This window comes from Anolis sagrei, chromosome 5 (genome assembly GCF_037176765.1).
Source record: "Anolis sagrei isolate rAnoSag1 chromosome 5, rAnoSag1.mat, whole genome shotgun sequence".
Lineage (NCBI taxonomy): Eukaryota > Metazoa > Chordata > Lepidosauria > Squamata > Dactyloidae > Anolis > Anolis sagrei.
In genome coordinates, this window is record NC_090025.1 from 83255597 (window position 1) to 83274713 (window position 19117).

The 19117-nt window shown below is 40.7% G+C and overlaps 2 protein-coding genes across 2 annotated transcripts in view; one reads left to right on the forward strand and one right to left on the reverse strand.

Annotated features, from left to right (window-relative positions):
- COG5 (component of oligomeric golgi complex 5) overlaps window positions 1-19117 on the forward strand; it is a 307163-nt gene that overhangs the window by 276051 nt on the left and 11995 nt on the right. Inside the window, exons 17-21 of the mRNA XM_067468812.1 lie at window positions 298-401; window positions 5034-5271; window positions 11246-11322; window positions 13258-13384; window positions 16267-16346. Of these exons, the coding sequence (XP_067324913.1) occupies window positions 298-401; window positions 5034-5271; window positions 11246-11322; window positions 13258-13384; window positions 16267-16346 (626 nt within the window). The remainder of the gene's footprint in view (window positions 1-297; window positions 402-5033; window positions 5272-11245; window positions 11323-13257; window positions 13385-16266; window positions 16347-19117) is intronic.
- On the reverse strand, window positions 12474-13227 carry TUBA4B (tubulin alpha 4b). The gene is made up of 2 exons (XM_067468355.1): window positions 13186-13227; window positions 12474-13046 (listed from the first exon to the last, which is right to left on the reverse strand). Exons 1-2 carry the CDS (start codon window positions 13225-13227, stop codon window positions 12555-12557), a joined length of 534 nt encoding a protein of 177 aa, XP_067324456.1. The 3' UTR covers window positions 12474-12554.

Genomic DNA, 19117 nt, shown 5'->3' on the forward strand with positions numbered 1-19117 from the left:
AGTGTTTTTATGATTGAAGGACATAAATTGGGTTGTTAGGTGTCTTATGTCCAAATTTGGTGTCAATTCCCCCAGTGGTTTTTGAGTTCTGTTAATCCTACAAACGAACATTACATTTTTATTTATATAGATTGTGAAACTGTGGCATCGAATTGCTGTCAGTGTTAGTCGCTCTGAGTCCCCCCTCGGGAACTGAGAAGGGTGGGGTAGAAATGTTGTAAATAAATAATAAATAAATAGACATATTGTTGTCTCATGTGTGTGTTTCCTAACTATTCTTGGTCATTCTTTTTCCAGACAGTCCATGATTTGATGGGAAATGCCGTGCAACCTTTACTAAACTCAGTTGGAGACTCAATAGAGGCTATTATCATCACTATGCATCAGGAAGACTTTTCTGGGTAATGGAGTTACTACACTGCTGTCTTAGTCCTATATATGATAGGCGTAAATAAACAGGTACCAAAACAAAATGCAGGAACTTTTAAATGTACGACCAGATGGTCTCCTGCAATGATCATCAACTGAACCTAAAATAAGAAAACTGTGCAACAATGCAACCACAAGTGTCTCAGTAAAAGTTTATACATTATTGTATTGTCGAAGGCTTTCATGGCCGGAATCACTGGGTTGTTGTTGGTTTTTTCGGACTATATGGCCATGTTCTAGAGGCATTCTCTCCTGACATTTCGCCTGCATCTATGGCAAGCATCCTCGGAGGTAGTGAGGTCTGTTGGAGCTAGGAAAATGGGTTTATATATCTGTGGAATGACCAGGGTGGGGCAAAGAATTCTTGTCTGCTGGAGCTAGGTGTGAATGTTTCAACTGACCACCTTGATTAGCATTGCCTGGAGCAATCTTTTGTTGAGAGATGATTAGATGTCCCTGATTGTTTTCCCTCTGCTGTTTTGCTGTTGTAATTTTAGAGTTTTTTTCATACTGGTAGCTAGATTTTGTTCATTTTCATGGTTTCCTCCTTTCTGTTGAAATTGTCCACATGCTTGTGGATATACATTATTTTATGTTATATCTTAGTTTTGGCTTGCTGTTGCACTACAGTGCACTCTAGTTCTGTGGTAACGCAATTATTTGATTTATTGAACTTTAGAAGGATTTTTATGAATGGCCAAGTTTTGTCAATATCATGTGAGTTGGTGGTCGTTGAAATAATATGGTAAATTTCCACGTTTTTAAGATACAATTTCATTGTATGGACATTGTGCAACTGTCTAGATATCTTTTTACATTCCCTTACTATCTATCCCAGGGGTTCTCAAACTAAGGCCCAGGGGCCGATATGGCCCTCCAAGGTCATTTACCCGGCCCTCACTCAGGATCAACATAAGTCTGAAACGACTTGAAAGCACACAACAACAACAACAACAATCCTATCTCATCAGCCAAAAGCAGGCCCACACTTCCAACTGAAATACTAATAAGTTTATATTTGTTAAAATATAATTGTAATTATTGTATTGTTTTTGAGTGTTTTTTGCACTACAAATAAGATATGTGCAGTGCGCATAGGAATTCATTCATATTTTTTTCAAGTTATAATCTGGCCCCCCAACAATTTGAGGGACTCTGACCTGGCCCTCTGTTTAAAAAGTTTGAGGACCCCAGATCTATCCCTTCTTCCTCTCCCTGTAACACTACTCCTAAACACCATTAACTTGTTAGGCATAACAAGCCTAAGGAGCTCTGCCACAGAAATTGATTCTAAAAGGGTTCCACGAATCAAAAGAGACCACTGGCATAGGATATTGTAACCTTCTATTGACTAAATGCACTCTGGATGATCCTATGATGAGAACTATCCTTTAGGGTTCTTAGACTTTTCTTTCTGTACTGTTGTGAGGAATTTTGCTACATATCTCCTATGTACCCTTCACTTTTTTGTGGTGATTTTTTTTCAGCCAGAGTCCCAATTAATCATTTGAAAGAACTTGTGATAGCAAACACAGTGAGTTTTTCTGTTCCAACTAGAAATGTGAAGGCCTGGTAAAAAAAAAAACACACAAAAAAAAGGGGAGGGGGTACAGTTTTTTCCCCGTTTTTTCCCAAAGCCATTTTTTTCTGGAAAAATTGTAGTGTGTAGAATTTATTTATTTATTTATTTCAGATATTTGTACCCCGCCCTTCTCAACCCCTTGGGGGGGACTCGGGGCAGCTTCCAGCCGGCAACAATTCAATGCCTCCAATGTACACATAATAAAATACATAATAAAATCCAATACTTACATACATTTAAAACATTAAATCACATTAATTCATTAAAATCTGTTCCTGTTTCAATAACAGCCTGGTGGCCTTATCTGAGCCGAATTCTGTAGTTAGAGACACCATCAAACATGTCCATAGTCCATTTCCATAGCGAATGTCACATTTCCATCTTGTCTTTACTAATAATATAATATAGTATATTGTATATACATATAATATTTATAATATTATAATGTAATTCAATATAATACTAGTAACAATAATATAATATTAAAATTATGATTACCGTATATACTCGAGTATAAGCTGATCCGAATATAAGCCGAACCACTTAATTTTACCACAAAAAACTGGGAAAACGGATTGACTCAAGTATAAGCCAAGAGTGGGAAATTCAGCAGCTACTGCCACATTTCAAAATGAAAATAGATACCAATAACAATACATTAATTGAGACATCAGTAGGTTAAATAGTTTTGAATATTTATATAAAATTGTAATTTAAGATAAGACTGCTCTAACCCTCTTAAATGTAAATGTGCTTACGTATCCTTCCAATAATAATAAAGACAGTAAAATAATAAATGTAATAATAGCAATCATAAATAGAGTACAATAATAAATGTAATGATAACAATTATAAAATAAAATAATAAATATAATAACAATAAAGTAAAATAATAATAATAATAATAATAATAATAATAATAATAATAATAAATAGAGTAAAATAATAAATGTAATAAAAATAATAGTAATGATAAAGCAAAATAATAAATCACCTTGACTTAAGTATAAGCCAAGCGGGGTTTTTTCAGCCTAAAACAAGGGTTGAAAAACTAGGCTTATACTCGAGTATATACAGTATATATTTACATTACATGTAATATTACAATATAATGGAATAGTGCAATATAGTAATATATAATACTGATATCGTACTATGCTAATAATATAATATATTGTATGAAAATATATCTTGTAAGCCGCTCTGAGTCCCCTTCGGGGTGAGAGGAGCAGCATATAAATGCCATTAATAATAATAATAATAATAATAATAATAATAATAATAATAATTGTCAGCAAGATTACCCGAAGGCCTGGTCCCACATCCACATTTTTAACTTCTTTCTAAAGGAAAGGAGGGACATCAATAATCTAATTTCACCAGGGAGTGAATTCCACAGGTGGGGGGCCACCACCGAGAAGACCCTGTCCCTCGTCCCCGCCAAGCACTTTTGCGACAGGGGCGGGGCCGAGAGCAGGACCTCCCTATAAGATCTTAAACTCCGAGGTGGGATGTAGAAGGAGATATGTTTGGATAGGTACGCTGGGTCAGAACCATATGTGTTCATTTCCAATGATAAATAATATGTCTGTGACATGGTTTTGCAAATGATATAACATGAAGACCTTAATGAAAGATTTCTGAGACTACGCACTCTCCCCCACCCCAATTTTTCAGGATAATATTATAATGTAATACAATATAATACTAGTAATAATAATATATTATAATTATATATTTACATTACATGTAATATTACTAATAATATTACAATATAATGGTATAGTGCAATATAGTAATATATAATACTGATATTGTACTATGCTAATAATATAATATATTGTATGAAAATATATCTTGCAAGCCACTCTGAGTCCCTTTCGGGGTGAGAGGGGCAGCATATAAATGCCATAAATAATAATAATAATAATAATAATAATAATAATAATAATAATAATAATTGTCAGCAAGATTACCCGAAGGCCTGGTCCCACATCCACGTTTTTAACTTCTTTCTAAAGGAAAGGAGGGACATCAATAATCTAATTTCACCAGGGAGTGAATTCCACAGGTTGGGGGCCACCACTGAGAAGGCCCTGTCCCTCATCCCCGCCAAGCGCTTTTGTGATAGAGGCGGTGCCAAGAGCAGGGCCTCCCCAGAAGATCTTAAACTCCGAGGTGGGATATAGAAGGACATACGTTCAGACAGGTACACTGGGCCAAAACCGTATATGTACATTTCCAATGATAAATAATATATCTATGACATGCATTCAAATGATATAACATGAAGGCCTTAATGAAAGATTTCTGAGACTACACACTCTCCCTCGCCCCAATTTTTTGGGAAAATGGCTTTGGACAAAAAACGGGAAATACAATCGCATTCATTTCTAAAATGGTGCCTCTTAAAATACATTGATACACAGGACACTACAGCTCACATTTTTAAAAAACTTCTAATGCAGATTCCTGATGCACATTATTAACTAAATCCCATGGATATATGTGCAATTGGCAGGAAACCTGTGTCCTCTGGTTCACTTCAAGCCACACCCTGTCGTTTGTGTCATTCTGTCCGGATTAGAGGGAAATGTACGTATAATCTGTAATGCAGAATCACTAGAGACTAAATAAAAATGGTTTGGGGTCAGGTTGGATTGTTAGCACCATAATGTGTTGTCTAGGATGATATGGTCTGTTGTTAGAGAATTAAACCAACAGCTGGGCTGTTTAGATTTAAGGCATAGATTTAAAGCTTTAGGCTTCCAGCTGATGAAAAAAGCTATGTGGGGGCGTAGAAACAGGACTTGTCATGTCATGAGGACATGTAATGAAGTTGGAAAATTTTCAGATACTGTTTTTAGAGGCAGCTCTTTATTTTTCAGTGTAAAAAAAGGATACTGTCCTGTATGTGGTCTTTGCCATTGCCTTCCTCGGCATAAAAGCAAACAACACAACACTAAGTAGTTGATATCAACAGGAAATTAACACCCCTTCCTTGTTTTTTTCATTCTGGTAGGTCACTACCCACTTCAGGAAAGCCAGATATCCCTTGTTCTCTGTACATGAAAGAGCTGCAGGGCTTCATTTCGAGAGTCATGAATGACTACTTCAGACACTTTGAATGTTACGACTTTGTCTATGAAAGTACTGAAGCCATTGCTCAGAGAGCCATTGAAATATTTATCCGCAATGCCAGCCTGCTGAGACCCTTGGGTGAAGGCGGGAAGATGCGTCTTGCTGCTGACTTTGCACAGGTATATGAAAGAAGACCAGACTTTACTTTTATTTATTCATATGCACATAACTGCACAGGTTGCTTCATTATCATACATGCTATCTCCTCCTAAAATATCTAATACTAGGGTTAAATGAAAAGTAATTCCTCCACCTTCGTTACTTGGGTTTGGATGGGAATATTTTAATAAATCAAACGCAGAAATGATCCTTAGGAAGTGCTCTTAGGAACTTGCTTGAAATTTCTCTCCGAGTGATACGACGATCATCCTGAATCAATATGTCAACATTTGCTTGTGAAACTCGGTGGATGCTGTCACAGGACGTCCAACTCTGTCACACAAGTCAGATGTTCCCACCTCAATATCTTTAAACTTTCTCATCCAACGACGCACAGTACTCATATCAACACAATTTATTCTTATTCTTATTATTTATTAACTTTATTTATACCCCGCTATCATCTCCCAAAGGACTCGATGTGGCTTACAAAGGCCAAGGCCCTCAATAAAACAACAGCATAACAAATACAACAATAAAACTCATAAAGCAAACCAATAAACATTAAAGCAATAACAGTAAAACATTAAAACAATACATCATGACACATTTAAAACTAGGGCCGGGCCAAATGTAACGACTAAAATTAAAAGAGCTGGACATGACAGGTGAAATGTAAGGATTTTAGGGTAGGTGCGATGTGCAGGCAATCTTAAGTCTCTAGTAAAGTGCGTTTGGGACATGATGCTGGGAGTTTCCTATTCTGGAAAGGCACACTGGAACAGCCAGGTCTTCAAGCTCTTCCTAAAAACTGCCAACGTTGGGGCTTGTCCGATGTCCTTGGGGAGAGAGTTCCAGAGTCGGGGGGCTACCACAGAGAAGGCCCTGTTCCTCGTCCCCACCAAACGCGCTTGCGACGCAGGTGGGATCGTGAGCAGGGCCTCTCCAGATGAATGGAGGGATCGTGTGGGTTCATATATGGAGATGCAGTCACGCAGGTAGGCAGGTCCCAAACCATTTAGGGCTTTGTAGGTAAGCACCTGCACCTTGAATTGGGACCGGAAAATAAACGGCAGCCAATGGAGCTCCTTAAACAGGAGGGCTGACCTCTCTCTGTAAGGAGCACCAGTTCACAACCTGGCCGCCGCCCGTTGGACCAGTTGAAATTTCCGAGCCATTTTCAAGGGCAGCCCCATGTAGAGCGCATTACAGTAGTCCAATCTAGAGGTGACCAAGGCATGGACCACCCCAGCCAGATCAGTCTTTACGGGGTTACTTGGGTTACTTGGGTTTGGATGGGAATATTTTAATAAATCAAACGCAGAAATGATCCTTAGGAAGTGCTCTTTAACTTGCTTGAAATTTCTCTCTAAGTGATACGACGATCATCCTGAATCAATATGTCAACATTTGCTTGTGAAACTCGGTGGTTGCTGTCACAGGACGTCCAACTCTTTGTCACACAAGTCAGATGTTCCCACCTCAACATCTTTAAACTTACTCATCCAATGACGCACAGTACTCTCATCAACACAATCACAATTAACAGCTTGCATTCTCTGATGAATCTCCTTTGGGGTGACACCTTCTGCTGTCAAGAATTCAATGACTGCACATTGCTTAAGTCGCATTGACTGATCATCTGCACAGGGTTCCATACTTCACACTTTAACAGCACAACCGTTCAATGCTAAGGCTTCCCGCCAAAATGGAACTGTAGAGAAGAGTCTACTGAACAAGCCAGTGCTTGCCGCATACCAGTACTACCATCTGTTGAGGAGTTACGAAGGTGGAGGCATTACTTTTCATTCAACCCTCGTACAGTATGTTGAACTGGTTGAGTCTCTATGATATATTCCTTGAAAAACTATAGCAAAATGTGCTGCAGGATGTCCCGCAAAAACAAAGTTTTCGCAGTTTAATAAACTTTTGCCATGTTTTTGTGACTTAACCATGTTGCTTAAGTCGCATTGACCAACCGTCTGCGCAAGGTTCCATACTTCGCACCTTAACAACACGAACGTTCAATGCTAAGCCTTCCCACCAAAATGGAACTGCAGAGGAGAGTCTACTGAACAAGCCAGTACCTGCTGCATATCAGTACTGCCATTGTATGGCTGTTGGAAAGATGCCTTCTCTTTACAGTCATTCTTATGCCAGTTGTAAGCTTGAGCCTCTGATGAGTACAGTTGGGTCACTTTATTTATTCATTTATTTATTTTATTTAAACATTTTATCGCCCGGTCTTCTCAACCTCCGCAGAGGGATTTAGGCTGGCTAACAACAAAAAATCAATACACAAATACAGCTAAAAAAACATAATAACAACATAATAAGTTAAAATACAAATAGAATAAATACATAAAGCCAAATTGCCAAGATAAAATCACGTTCATCTCAATCCACCAATGTGGTCAGTAGTTATTAGGTTATTGCTGAACTCACCCATCATTCTGAGAATGCTATGTCCCAGAGCCAGGATTTCACTAGCTTTCTGAAGGTCCAGAGGGAAGGGGCAGATCTAATCTCCATCGGGAGAGAGTTCCATAGCTGAGGGGCCACCACCGAGAAGGCCCTGTCTCTCGTCCCCACCAGACGCGATTGCGAATGTGGTGGGAAAGAGAGCAGGGCCCCTCCAGAAGATCTTAGCAGCCTTGATGGTTCATAGGGGAGAATCCGTTCGGACAGGTAAACTGGGCCGGAACCGTTTAGGGTTTTTTAGGTCAACACCAGCACTTTGAATTGTGCTCGGAAGATAATTGGCAGCCAGTGGAGCTGACGCAACAAAGGAGTAGTGTGCTCCCTGTACCCCGCTCCTATCAGTAATCTGGCTGCCACACGTTGGACTAGTTGCAGCTTCCGGGCAGTCTTCAGAGGCAACCCCACGTAGAAAGCGTTGCAGTAGTCTATACAGGATGTAACCAGAGCGTGGACCACCGTGGCCAAGTCAGACTTCCCAAGGTACGGGCGCAGCTGGCGTACAAGTTTTAATTGCGCAATTGTGCTTTGCTTGGCTATCGGAAGATCTGTGCACGATGGGTACCCAAAACAGAGTGTCGACTTCTTCCGTGACAGCTTCAGAAAACTTGTTCATCGTTGGCAGAAATGTATCCAATTACCTGGTGATTATGTGGAAAAGTGAATAGTGGTAGCTAAAGAGCACATTAAGGATTATTTCTGCGTTTGATTTATTAAAATATTCCCATCCAAATCCCAAGTAATGAAGATGGAGACTTTACTTTTCATTCAACCCTCGTATGTCTAGCAGTCCAAACATGAACATATGCAGAGGGGTGAGCTTGACAGAGACTTGAAAGGTGAAAATAGTCACTCGTACTAAACACATGGTTCAATTTTTCACTTTTTAGGACTGGCTACAAAGGATTTCCCTTAGGTCAGTGAGGTATACTAAAGTGACATTTCCTTAACAGTTATATGTACCGTAAGGGATCGTCTGAGAACTGGACTACCTTATGACTTAGTCATTATGAAGTGGTTTATTCCTGTATAACAAATCCAAGTGTGTGAAGGTTATACTAATTTGGAATATTTTCAATTGCAATAGGTTGAGAGTAATATTTTGCCCTTTAAATGCTGTGTGGCTTTGCATATTAAAAGAACTGAAACATGAACATAATAAAGTCAGTTGAAGAGTTTTTCAGTATCTGGCACAATAATACTATCTGAAAAGACAATTATTTTGAGCTTAGTAACTGCCAAAAATAATTATGCTGTTATTATGTGGGATAGAGAACTGTCTTTGTTCATCAAAACAGAAATTATTGGCCCGGGAGAAATAAATTAATTGGCCCAGGAGATCAATTAATTCCCTCTCACCCCCCAGATTGGAGACATGGTCTGAAATGGGTCTTGTTGACCTGTGAATAAATTAATAAATGATAGGTCTTTTGTTTCTACAGGAAAGCAGCTTTATGGTAGCATTTGTTGCTGGGATTGAAGTGTAGTTATTGTTGTTGTTACCATCATCATCTTGCATTTCCCAGGATTAGGACCCAAAGCAGTTAACAACTTTAAATGTAATGCAATTAAAATTCAACTATATCTATATGAATAAAAATGTAATGTTTGTTTGTGGGGTTAACAGAACTCAAAAACCAGTGGGTGAATTGACACCAAATTTGGACAGCATACACTTAACAACCCAATGTATGTCCTTCACTCAAAAAAATTGATTTTGTCATTTGGGAGTTGCAGTTGCTGGGATTTATAGTTCACCTACAATCAAAGAGCATTCTGAACCAAACGTGGCATACAGGGCTCCCATGACCAACAGAAAACACCAGAAGGGTTTGGTGGGCATTGACCTTGAGTTTGGGAGTTCTAGTTCACCTACATCCAGAGAGCACTGTGGATTTAAACAACGATGGATCTGGACCAAACTTGGCATGAATACTTTATATGCTCAAATGTGCACACTGATGGCGTTTGGAGGAAATAGACCTTGACATTTGGGAGTTGTAGTTACTGGGATTTATAGTTCACTTACAATCAAAGAGCATTCTGAACCTCACCAATGACAGAATTTGCACACAGAACCCCCCTGACCAACAGAAAATACTTAAGGCCATCCAGACCAACTCCCTTCACCAGGGCAAGAAAACGTAATCAAAGCCCTCCTGACAAAGAGCCATCCAGCCATAGATATAGATAGATAGATAGATAGATAGATAGATAGATATGATTCACACACACATAGATTTGAAAGGGACCCCCTAAAGCAGTGTTTCTCAACCTGGGGGTTGGGACCCCTGGAGGGGTCGCAAAGGAGTGTCAGAGGGGTCACCAAAGACCATCAGAAAACTCAGCATTTTCTGTTGCTCATGGGGGTTCTGTGTGGGAAGTTTGGCCCAATTCTATCATTGGTGGGGTTCAGAAGGCATTTTAATTGTAGGTGAACTATACATCCCAGCAACTACAACTCCCAAATGTCAAGGTCGATTTCCAGTGAATGAAAATACATCCTACATATCAGATATTTACATTATAATTCAAAACATAGCAAAATTACAGTTATAAAGTCACAACAAAAATAATGTTGTGGTTGGGGGTCAACACAACATGAGGAACTGCATTAAGGGGTCACAGTATTAGGAAGGTTGAGAACCACTGCGCTAAAGAAAGACAATTATATGTTGCATGTTCCAGAGTAGGCAAATCAGACAAAGAAGCAGCAAGAAATACTGTTTACCCACAAGCATAAAAAAATTACATATATTAGAAACCAACACTTTCTCATTACTTTATTTTCCAGATCACCAGACTGGGCCACAGCAACGCATGGCAGGGGACGGCTAGTAAAAGATAAATATTAAAATAGAAATGGAAATTGGGATTATATAAATCACACATTTGCAATTGTTATGATGTCACTGCTACTATAATTTTAAAGAGCCAGTATATGGAATAAGTTTTAATATTTATATTGGAAAGGTGTTTATTGTACTTTCAAAGGTTGTATATTATGTTATGTCATGGCCTATGGCTGGTACAATAAATCATTCAAAAATTAAACAAGTCAATTAAAATACAATCTGATATCCCTGGGGAGGGAATTCCACAGACGGGAGGGCCACTGCTGAGAAGGCCCTGTCACTCATCCCCACAAATCGTGTTTGTGAAGGCAGTGGGATCGAGAGCAGGGCCTCACCAGATGATCTTAAAGTGCGTGATGGTTCGTAACAGGAGATACGTTCAGATACAATGCTGATGAGGATACTAGCCAATTAGCTAGCTGTGTGATGAGCACATGCTATTCATTAATTGACAGGATATTGATGAGCTTGGCCTTCACTTCTGACATCTCAACACTGGACTAATTGGTGGACATGCACAACTGGTGAAGCTTGGCCTGGGTTCTTGTTTATAAAGTTCACTTACTTACTAACCCCCCCCCCCCCCCCCCCATTTTTGCCTGTCTGTTTTGCCCTGAGATTTTGAACGACATATTGAAGCAAAATTCATTTTCTCCCACAGATGGAGTTAGCAGTGGCTCCCCTCTGCAGGCGAGTGTCTGATCTGGGGAAGTCCTACAAACTCTTGAGATCATTCAGGTGAGTGAGATTCAAAACATTTCCAACAGTAGGAGTTTTTTCTCATTAAGCAAAGTTAATGACTTCTCGTTTGCATGGGAATTTAATTAAAACCTTCTGGCAGCATCCCATGTAAATTACCAACAAATTGGTGTGGGTTTTTTTCCCCTTTAGTATGTTATACCGTGCGACTGTGAGTAGGAGAATTTTGTCATGCAAATGTCAGCTAAATTGTACCTCTGCTTTTGTTTTTGATCTTGGTTCTTGCAATAATGAGATGTGTAGTCACATTGGGGGGTTTCCCCCCTTGAAAACCAAATGTAAGATGCAGTGTTGGGAAACTGTTTAATTAAAATAATAGGCTGTTAGTACAAACGATCACTTACAACATTTAGTAATAGAGGAGTGTGAGGATTATGAAGCAAAGCAGCATGCAGCTGCAAAGAAAAGGGACAGATTTTGGTTTCCGGGTTATATGTTTGCTATTGGCACAGCATAAACAAAGCTGACGCTTGCTCTTAGTTCTGCCTCCTGGATGTTTGGTGGTTCTGGCTCAGTTCTTTGTATATATATGTGTGTGTGTGTATATATACACCGTATATTCTGGTGTATAAGACTACTTTTTAACCCAAGAAAATCTTCTCAAAAATCAGGGGTCGACTTACATGCGGGAGTCGTCTTATACACCAGAGTCGTCTTTTATGCTGGAGTAGCTTTATGCATAGGAGTCGTCTTATATGCGGGAGTAGTCTTATACGCCGGGAGTCGTCTTATAGAGTGGGTTCTGAAACTTCCAATCTGGATTGGAGAATCTGTGGTTGCTGCATATTGGGGGGGGGGGCTCAAAAATGGCAGTGTCCACATCCCTGCCATATGCAGTGACCGTATGAAAGCATTAAGGGCAACGCAGTACAAGTATGATAGAAGAAAATCCATTCTTCAGGATTTATGGACTTAATGCCGTCCCGATGGTGAGGTGAAGGGGCGCCACACCGGGAAGGTGTAAGTGAAGGGCGTCCAGGGCACCCGGGGTATGGAAAAAAGAGATAGAGTGGCTCTGGGCCTAAAAAAAACACAACTCTCTTACCTGTCTGGCCAGCCCTTGTATCCTGTTACCGTACCTCCTCCTCTGCCTGTCAGATCTCACTCCTGAAGACTGCAGTGAAGTAGGTGGCCAAGGGGAAGTGGATACGAGGATAGGGCACCAAGTTGGTCTGGAATTCAGTCAGATCTACATTCAGGGCACCATCAAATCACAGGGAAGCTGTGATGGAGGACACAATTTGACCAATTAACCTATTAAGATTAGTGTAAGTGGGGCGCTCAATGTCAAGGTTCCTGCGGCAGATATCGTAGATGGCCTCATTGTCTACCATGAAGGCACAGTTGGAGTGCTGCAGGGTGGCGTGGGTAGTCAGAATGGAGTTGTAGGGCTCAACTATGGCTGTGGAGACCTGAGGGGCTGAGTAGACGGAGAACTCCAGCTTGGACTTCTTTCCATAGTCAACAGACAGGCGCTCCATCAGCAAGGAGATAAAACCAGAGCCTGTGCCACCACCAAAGCTGTGAAAGACCAGAAAGCCCTGGAGGCCTGTGCATTGGTCGGCCAGCTTCCTGATCCTGTCCAGGACCAAGTCAATGATCTCCTTGCCAATAGTGTAGAGGCCCCTGGCGTAGTTGTTGGCTGCATCTTCATTACCAGTGATGAGCTGCTCAGGGTGGAAAACATAAGGCTTGGCCTTATGCTATGGGGGAGATGGTGGCGGGGTATAAAGATTATTATTATTATTATTATTATTATTATTATTATTATTATTATTATGCAAATCTCTTCATGTATAAATTAAACCGTTTTCAATGAGCTTGCGCAATAAACAGGCCTGCCAATGCTAATGCAGGCGCAATAGTCTTCCCTTTAAACTGCATTGTATAATTTGTGCTTTCTTCTCCACGCAGACCAATGCTGTTCCAAACTAGCGAGCACATTGCCAGCAGCCCGGCTGTGGGAGATGTCATTCCATTCAGCACCGTTATTCAGTTCTTATTTACAAGAGCACCACCTGAATTAAAATCCCCATTCCAGGTAATGAGGTTATGCCATCGTTTCATGTCAAACCCTTCATCAAGAGGAAAATGACATTTACCTCTAATTGCAATGAAAAGTGCTGTTCAAGGTGCAGCTCGCCTGGTTTGATTTTATAAGATCATAACAAGAAGCAGGTTGCCGACATTTTTTTCCATTCTGTATTAGCACCTGGCAGTAGAACAGAAGTAATGCTTCTGAACAAAAAAGCTGCCCTTCCCTTCTTTTTGTGAATTTTCCCATTGTTCGTTTCTACATTAGCGGTAATTGTAAGTTTAAATGCCACCGAAAAAATTAAAGCATTCTGAATTAATGGAAATGGCGTAGTTAACAAAATTATTACTTAGCTCTAGAGCAGCAGTGGAATAATTTTGGACTGCAGCTCCCGAAGGCCACAAGCCAGCATGCCCAGTGGCACAGGTTGGAAGGGGGGGGGGTGCAGTCCTAAATGTTAATCACTTCTGATCCAGATTTAAGAGTACCAATGCTTTTAGGTAGGGGACTGTAGTAACTACAGAGCAAAGTAATGCAGGGCTTAAACCAGTGTTTCTCAACCTGGGGGTCGGGACCCTGCGGGGGTCGTGAGGGGATGTCAGAGGGGTCGCCAAAGACAATTAGAAAACACAGTATTTTCTGATGGCCGTGTGGGAGGTTCGGCCCAATTCTGTCATTGGTGGAGTTCAGAATGCTTTTTTATTTTAGGTGAACTATAAATCCCAGCAACTACAACTCCCAAATGTCAAGGTCTATCTTCCCCAAACCCCACCAGTGTCCACATTCAGGCATATTGAGTATTCGTGCCAAGTTTGGTTCAGATGCATCTGTGCTCTCTGCATGTAGGTGAACTACAACTCCAAAACCCAAGGTCAATGTCCACCAACCCTTCTAGTATTTTCTGTTGGTCATGGGAGCTCTGTGTCCCAAGTCTGGTTCAGTTCCATCCTTGGTGGAGTTCAGAATGATTATAGGTGAACTAGAAATCCCAACAACTACAACTCTCAAATGACAAAATCAATCCTCCCTCAACCCCATCAGTATTCAAATTTGGGTGTAGCGAGTATTTGTTCCAAATGAATGAAAATACATCCTGCATAGCAGATATTTACAAGATGATTCATAACAGCAGTAAAATTACAGTTGTGAAGTAGCAAAGAAAATAATGTTATGGTTGGGGGTCACCACAACATAAGGAACTGTATTAAGAGGTCACGGCATTAGGAAGGTTGAGAACCACTGGCTTAAACCATTTATAAGCCAAATCCAATTGAGGCCAGTTAGCTGACTGTTCTACATTTTTTGAGAACAGTTACTAAAGACTAATAATAATAATAATAATAATAATAATAATAATAACAACAACAACAACAACAACAACAATGTAGACTCTGCAAGGAAGCAGATGAAACAATAGATCACATCCTCATCTGCTGCAAGAAGATCTCACAGACAGACTACAAGCAGAGGCATAACACTGTTGCTCAGATGATTCATTGGAACTTGTGCCACAAATACCATCTAGGGGTGGTGACGGCCGATAGGGAGCTCTGGCGTGGGATGGTCCATGAGGTCCATGAGGTCACGACTGAACGAATGAACAACAAGTATCTATGGCTGGATGGCTCCTTATCAGGAGGGCTTTGATTATATTTTCTTGCCCCGGTGAAAGGAGATGGACTGGATGGCCTTAAGTATTTTCTGTTGGTCATGGGGGTTCTGTGTGGGAAGTTGGCCCAATTCTCTTGTTAGTGGGGTTCAGAATGCTCTTTGATTGTAGGTGAACTATAAATCCCAGTAACTACAACTCTCAAATATCAGGGTCTATTTCCCCCAAACTCCATCAGTGTTCACATTTGGGTGTATGGAATATTTGTGCCAAGTTTGGTCCAGATCCATCATTGTTTGAGTCCAAAGTGCTCTCTGGATGTAGGTGAACTACAACTCCCAAACTCAACGTCAATGCCCACCAAACCCTTCTAGTATTTTCTGTTGGTCATGGGAGTCCTGTATGCCATGTTTGGTTCAATTCCATCATTGGTGGAGTTCAGAATGCTCTTTGAGTGTAGGTGTACTATAAATCCCAGCAAGTACAACTCCCAAATGACAAAATCATTTTTTTTTTTTTAGTGATGGTCACTCCTTGGGTTAGTAGGTTCCTTTTGGCCAAATTTGGTGGCAATTCGTCCAGTGGTTTTTTAGTTATGTTAATCCCACAAACGAACATTACATTTTTATTTATATAGACTAGTTGTCCCCTGCCACGCGTTGCTGTGGCCCAGTCTATGTATATGTGTTTTGTGTGTGTATATATTTGTGTATATGTGTGCTTGCACATATATATGTGGTTTTGCGCATACGTTGTAATGGTTTTTGTTTTGTTTTTTGGCTTTTGAAGTCCCTTCTGATGTGTTTTTCAGTGTTTTTATGAGTGATGGTCAGTCGTTGGCCTGATAGATGTATTGTGTCCAAATTTGGTGTCAATTCGTCCTGTGGTTTTTTAGTTATGTTAATCCCACAAACAAACATTACATTTTTATTTATATAGATTATTAATAATATTACATGTAATATAAATATATAATTATATTATTAGTATTATATTGCATATAATATACAATATACATATACAATACACCCATTCCTCCACACTCCAACCACCACTGCACAGCCCCCAATGCCACATCAGTGCAAAACCATGATATTCAGCATAGTCACAGCTCTAGGATAAAAGGTATCTCTCAGTCTGTTTGTCCTTGTCTTTGTCACTCTGTACCATATATAGAAATGAATCTCATGTACCAATCAGTTATTGGCACTAATTTTTGTTTAGCACATGAAAATGTCCGAGATTTGACAGAGTTTTTGTGTGTTTATTCCCATGAAAGAGAGCCGAATGGACCATTGCCCGCTATTCCCGGTGGCTTGATGACCATCCTTCAGAGAAGGACAGGCTCATTTTAATACGGTAAGATTTTTTTTTACTCTGAATGTGATGTTCTAGCGTTACAACTTGGAAACCATTATCTTCCTGACTGTGAGAGCTGTTCAGCAGTGGAACTCTCTGCCCCGGAATGTGGTAGAGGCTCCTTCTTTGGAAGCTTTTAAACAGAGGCTGGATGGCCATCTGTCGGGGCTGCTTTGAATGCAATTTTCCTGCTTCTTGGCAGGGGGTTGCACTGGATGGCCCACGAGGTCTCTTCCAACTTTATGATTCTAATAGCTGTACCCAGCCACGCATTGCTGTGGCCCTCAGAAAACAGAGGATTTGCAGACATGAAGCAATCTGGGCTAGGGAACTCCTCCCACCAAAGGTTTCCTGCTGGCTAGTAGAAGCCAGGCTGTTAAGGTGCAAGGTGGTATGGAATATAAAGTAGTGAGAAGCAGCCACTGAAGCTGCAAGGCTTTTCAGTTATATTCATGCTGGCCAAAACACTAAAAAAAGCCTCTTTGAAACAGAGGCTGGGTGGCCATCTGTTGGGGATGCTTTGAATGTGATTTTCCTGCTTCTTCACAGAAAGGGGTTGGCCTGGATGGCCCACCAGGTCTCTCCCAACTCTAGGACTCTCTGATATGATATCCTTCTCTTCCCTTCATCAGTTTCCCCCTTTCTTTCTTTCTTTCTTTCTTTCTTTCTTTCTTTCTTTCTTTCTTTCTTTCTTTCTTTCTTTCCTGCCTCTTCCCTTCCTTTCCTCTCCTATCCCTGCCTCCTTTCCCTTACTTCCTCTTTTTTTCCTTCTACCTTTCCTTCCATTCATAATCTCTTCTCTTCACCAATCCTTTTCTTCCTTTCTTCTCTCCTTTCCCTTTCCCGGTACAGTTTGTAAGGGTTGGGGGGGTGTGTGTGAAAGGGGGGATATGGACCCCAAGTGGGAGAGTTGCTGGCCTTCTCATGGTTCGCATCCTCCCTTCACCCAACCGGGGGGGGGGGGGGTCATGTGCAGCCGCTCCTGCAGTCAGCCTTGCCTTGCAATCGTCTGGTGTTGGGGGAAGGGTTGCCTGGTCGCCACATGGGCCTCATGGAGCTGCTGCGGTGGCTTCAGCAGCTGCCGGGGCTTGCCTTGCCAAGCCCCCACCCCTCTGTTGGGCCTGGCCTTCTCCTTCCTTCCTTCTTTCCTTTCCCCAATCTCTCCCCTCCGCAAAAGAAAAAGGAAAGGGACTCCATGGTGCTTCATTCTTCTCGCACAATGGGGAGAGGGGCTTTTGCGCATGCTCTCTAAGGCATTTTTTTTCTTTTTGGGGAGTTTTAAGTTATTTCCCCTTCATTTTTACGGGTTTTTTTGTTTGAAAGACATAGATCAGATTGGAATGTTTTGCTGCCAAATTTGGTGTCAGTTCGTCCAGTGGTTTTTGAGTTCTGTTAATCCCACAAACGAACATTACATTTTTATTTATATAGATGATTCTATCTTCCCTGTCTCCTAAAGCAGCCCCATCCCTCATGTTTTTGGTATACAGCTTAAATGAAAATTGCTGTGAACTTCATGGCCTCCTGCAGATGGTTATAAATGCATTGCTTTCCCAGGATTAATGGCTGCAGACCAGTAAGGTGACATTTTGTCCGACTCCCCTTTGGTGAAGAGATAGGTTACCTTTCAAATTATACCGAACTTTCAAAATAGTTCCGATGTTTTCTGCGCTCCTACTCCAAAATAAATTGATCTCATAAAAAGAGATAATGTCGTTTGTCTTGTCGCTGGCTGTGGATTCAACTGGTTGTATTTCATGGCGATGCCCTGTTTAGCACGGCCTCTATGAAATGTCTTTTAATAAAGCCGAATCTCTGGGGATGCATTCTTAGCAATGTATGGTCGAACGTTCTGGCAAAGTCAGGAGGCTTCTTGTCAAGCTCAGTATGTTTTAAGTGCAAGCAATTCCTTTCCTTGGTGGAAAAAGAATATGTTATGGAATAAAAGCAGTAGCTTTGTATTGCAATCTCAACACACATGCATTTCTTAATGGCTCTTCCAGCATCGTTTCTGATTTTTTCCCCACTGGATGTGAGTACATGGGCAAAGGGCAATATAAACCAAACGTACTAATTGGCGTTGTTATCCAAGCGTATGGCCAAGGGCCATTGGGGATTTCTCAGATTTCTCTCTGTACGAGAGAGGAAAACAGGGAGACTGCTTGGACATCGGTGTCACCACACTTAGCTCTGTTTGAAGTTTTGGGACAGATAACATTGTTCAACGGAGGAAAAGTTGCGGGCCTGAAAATAGTTGTTCTTTTATGATTTTGGGGTGCTGAAAACGAAAATGACATTTAAAAATGTATATTGGCTCTAGTTTTTATGATATAAGCAATCACGTGATCATGTATGGTTGAAAAAATGCATGTTGTGACTTACACTATGGAAGATTCTAGAATATTCTAGAAAGTTTGATGACGCAGTATTAGTGCCGTGTGCAAAAGCCAGAAAGCCCTATATAAGGCCAGACTTTTGAACGGTGAGGGTCAGTCAGTTGAAGACTGAGACAGTATCGTTAAACATCGTTTTACATTGTTCTTTTTACTGTAGTTACGCACGTGTGTAAATAAAGCACTATGGAAAAACGATATCAAGGCAAATGGACTCCGTCAATGCTGTCAGACTACTGCTGGAGCATTGTAAGAGACAATCCTTTCCTTGAATACAAAAGAAAAGTCAAGAGAAGCAAACAGGATATAAACTAAAGTCACGATTAAAGCGACATTTAAACTTTCAGACTTTTCAACTGCATTAGGCCTACTAATATA

Coding starts and splice junctions, on each gene's coding strand:
- TUBA4B (XM_067468355.1), bottom strand. CDS start 13,227: ATGCAGTTTAAAGGGAAGACTATTGCGCCTGCATTAGCATTG. Junction 13,047..13,185: donor TTGCGCCTGCATTAGCATTG/GCAGGCCTGTTT, acceptor TCTCCCCCATAG/CATAAGGCCAAGCCTTATGT.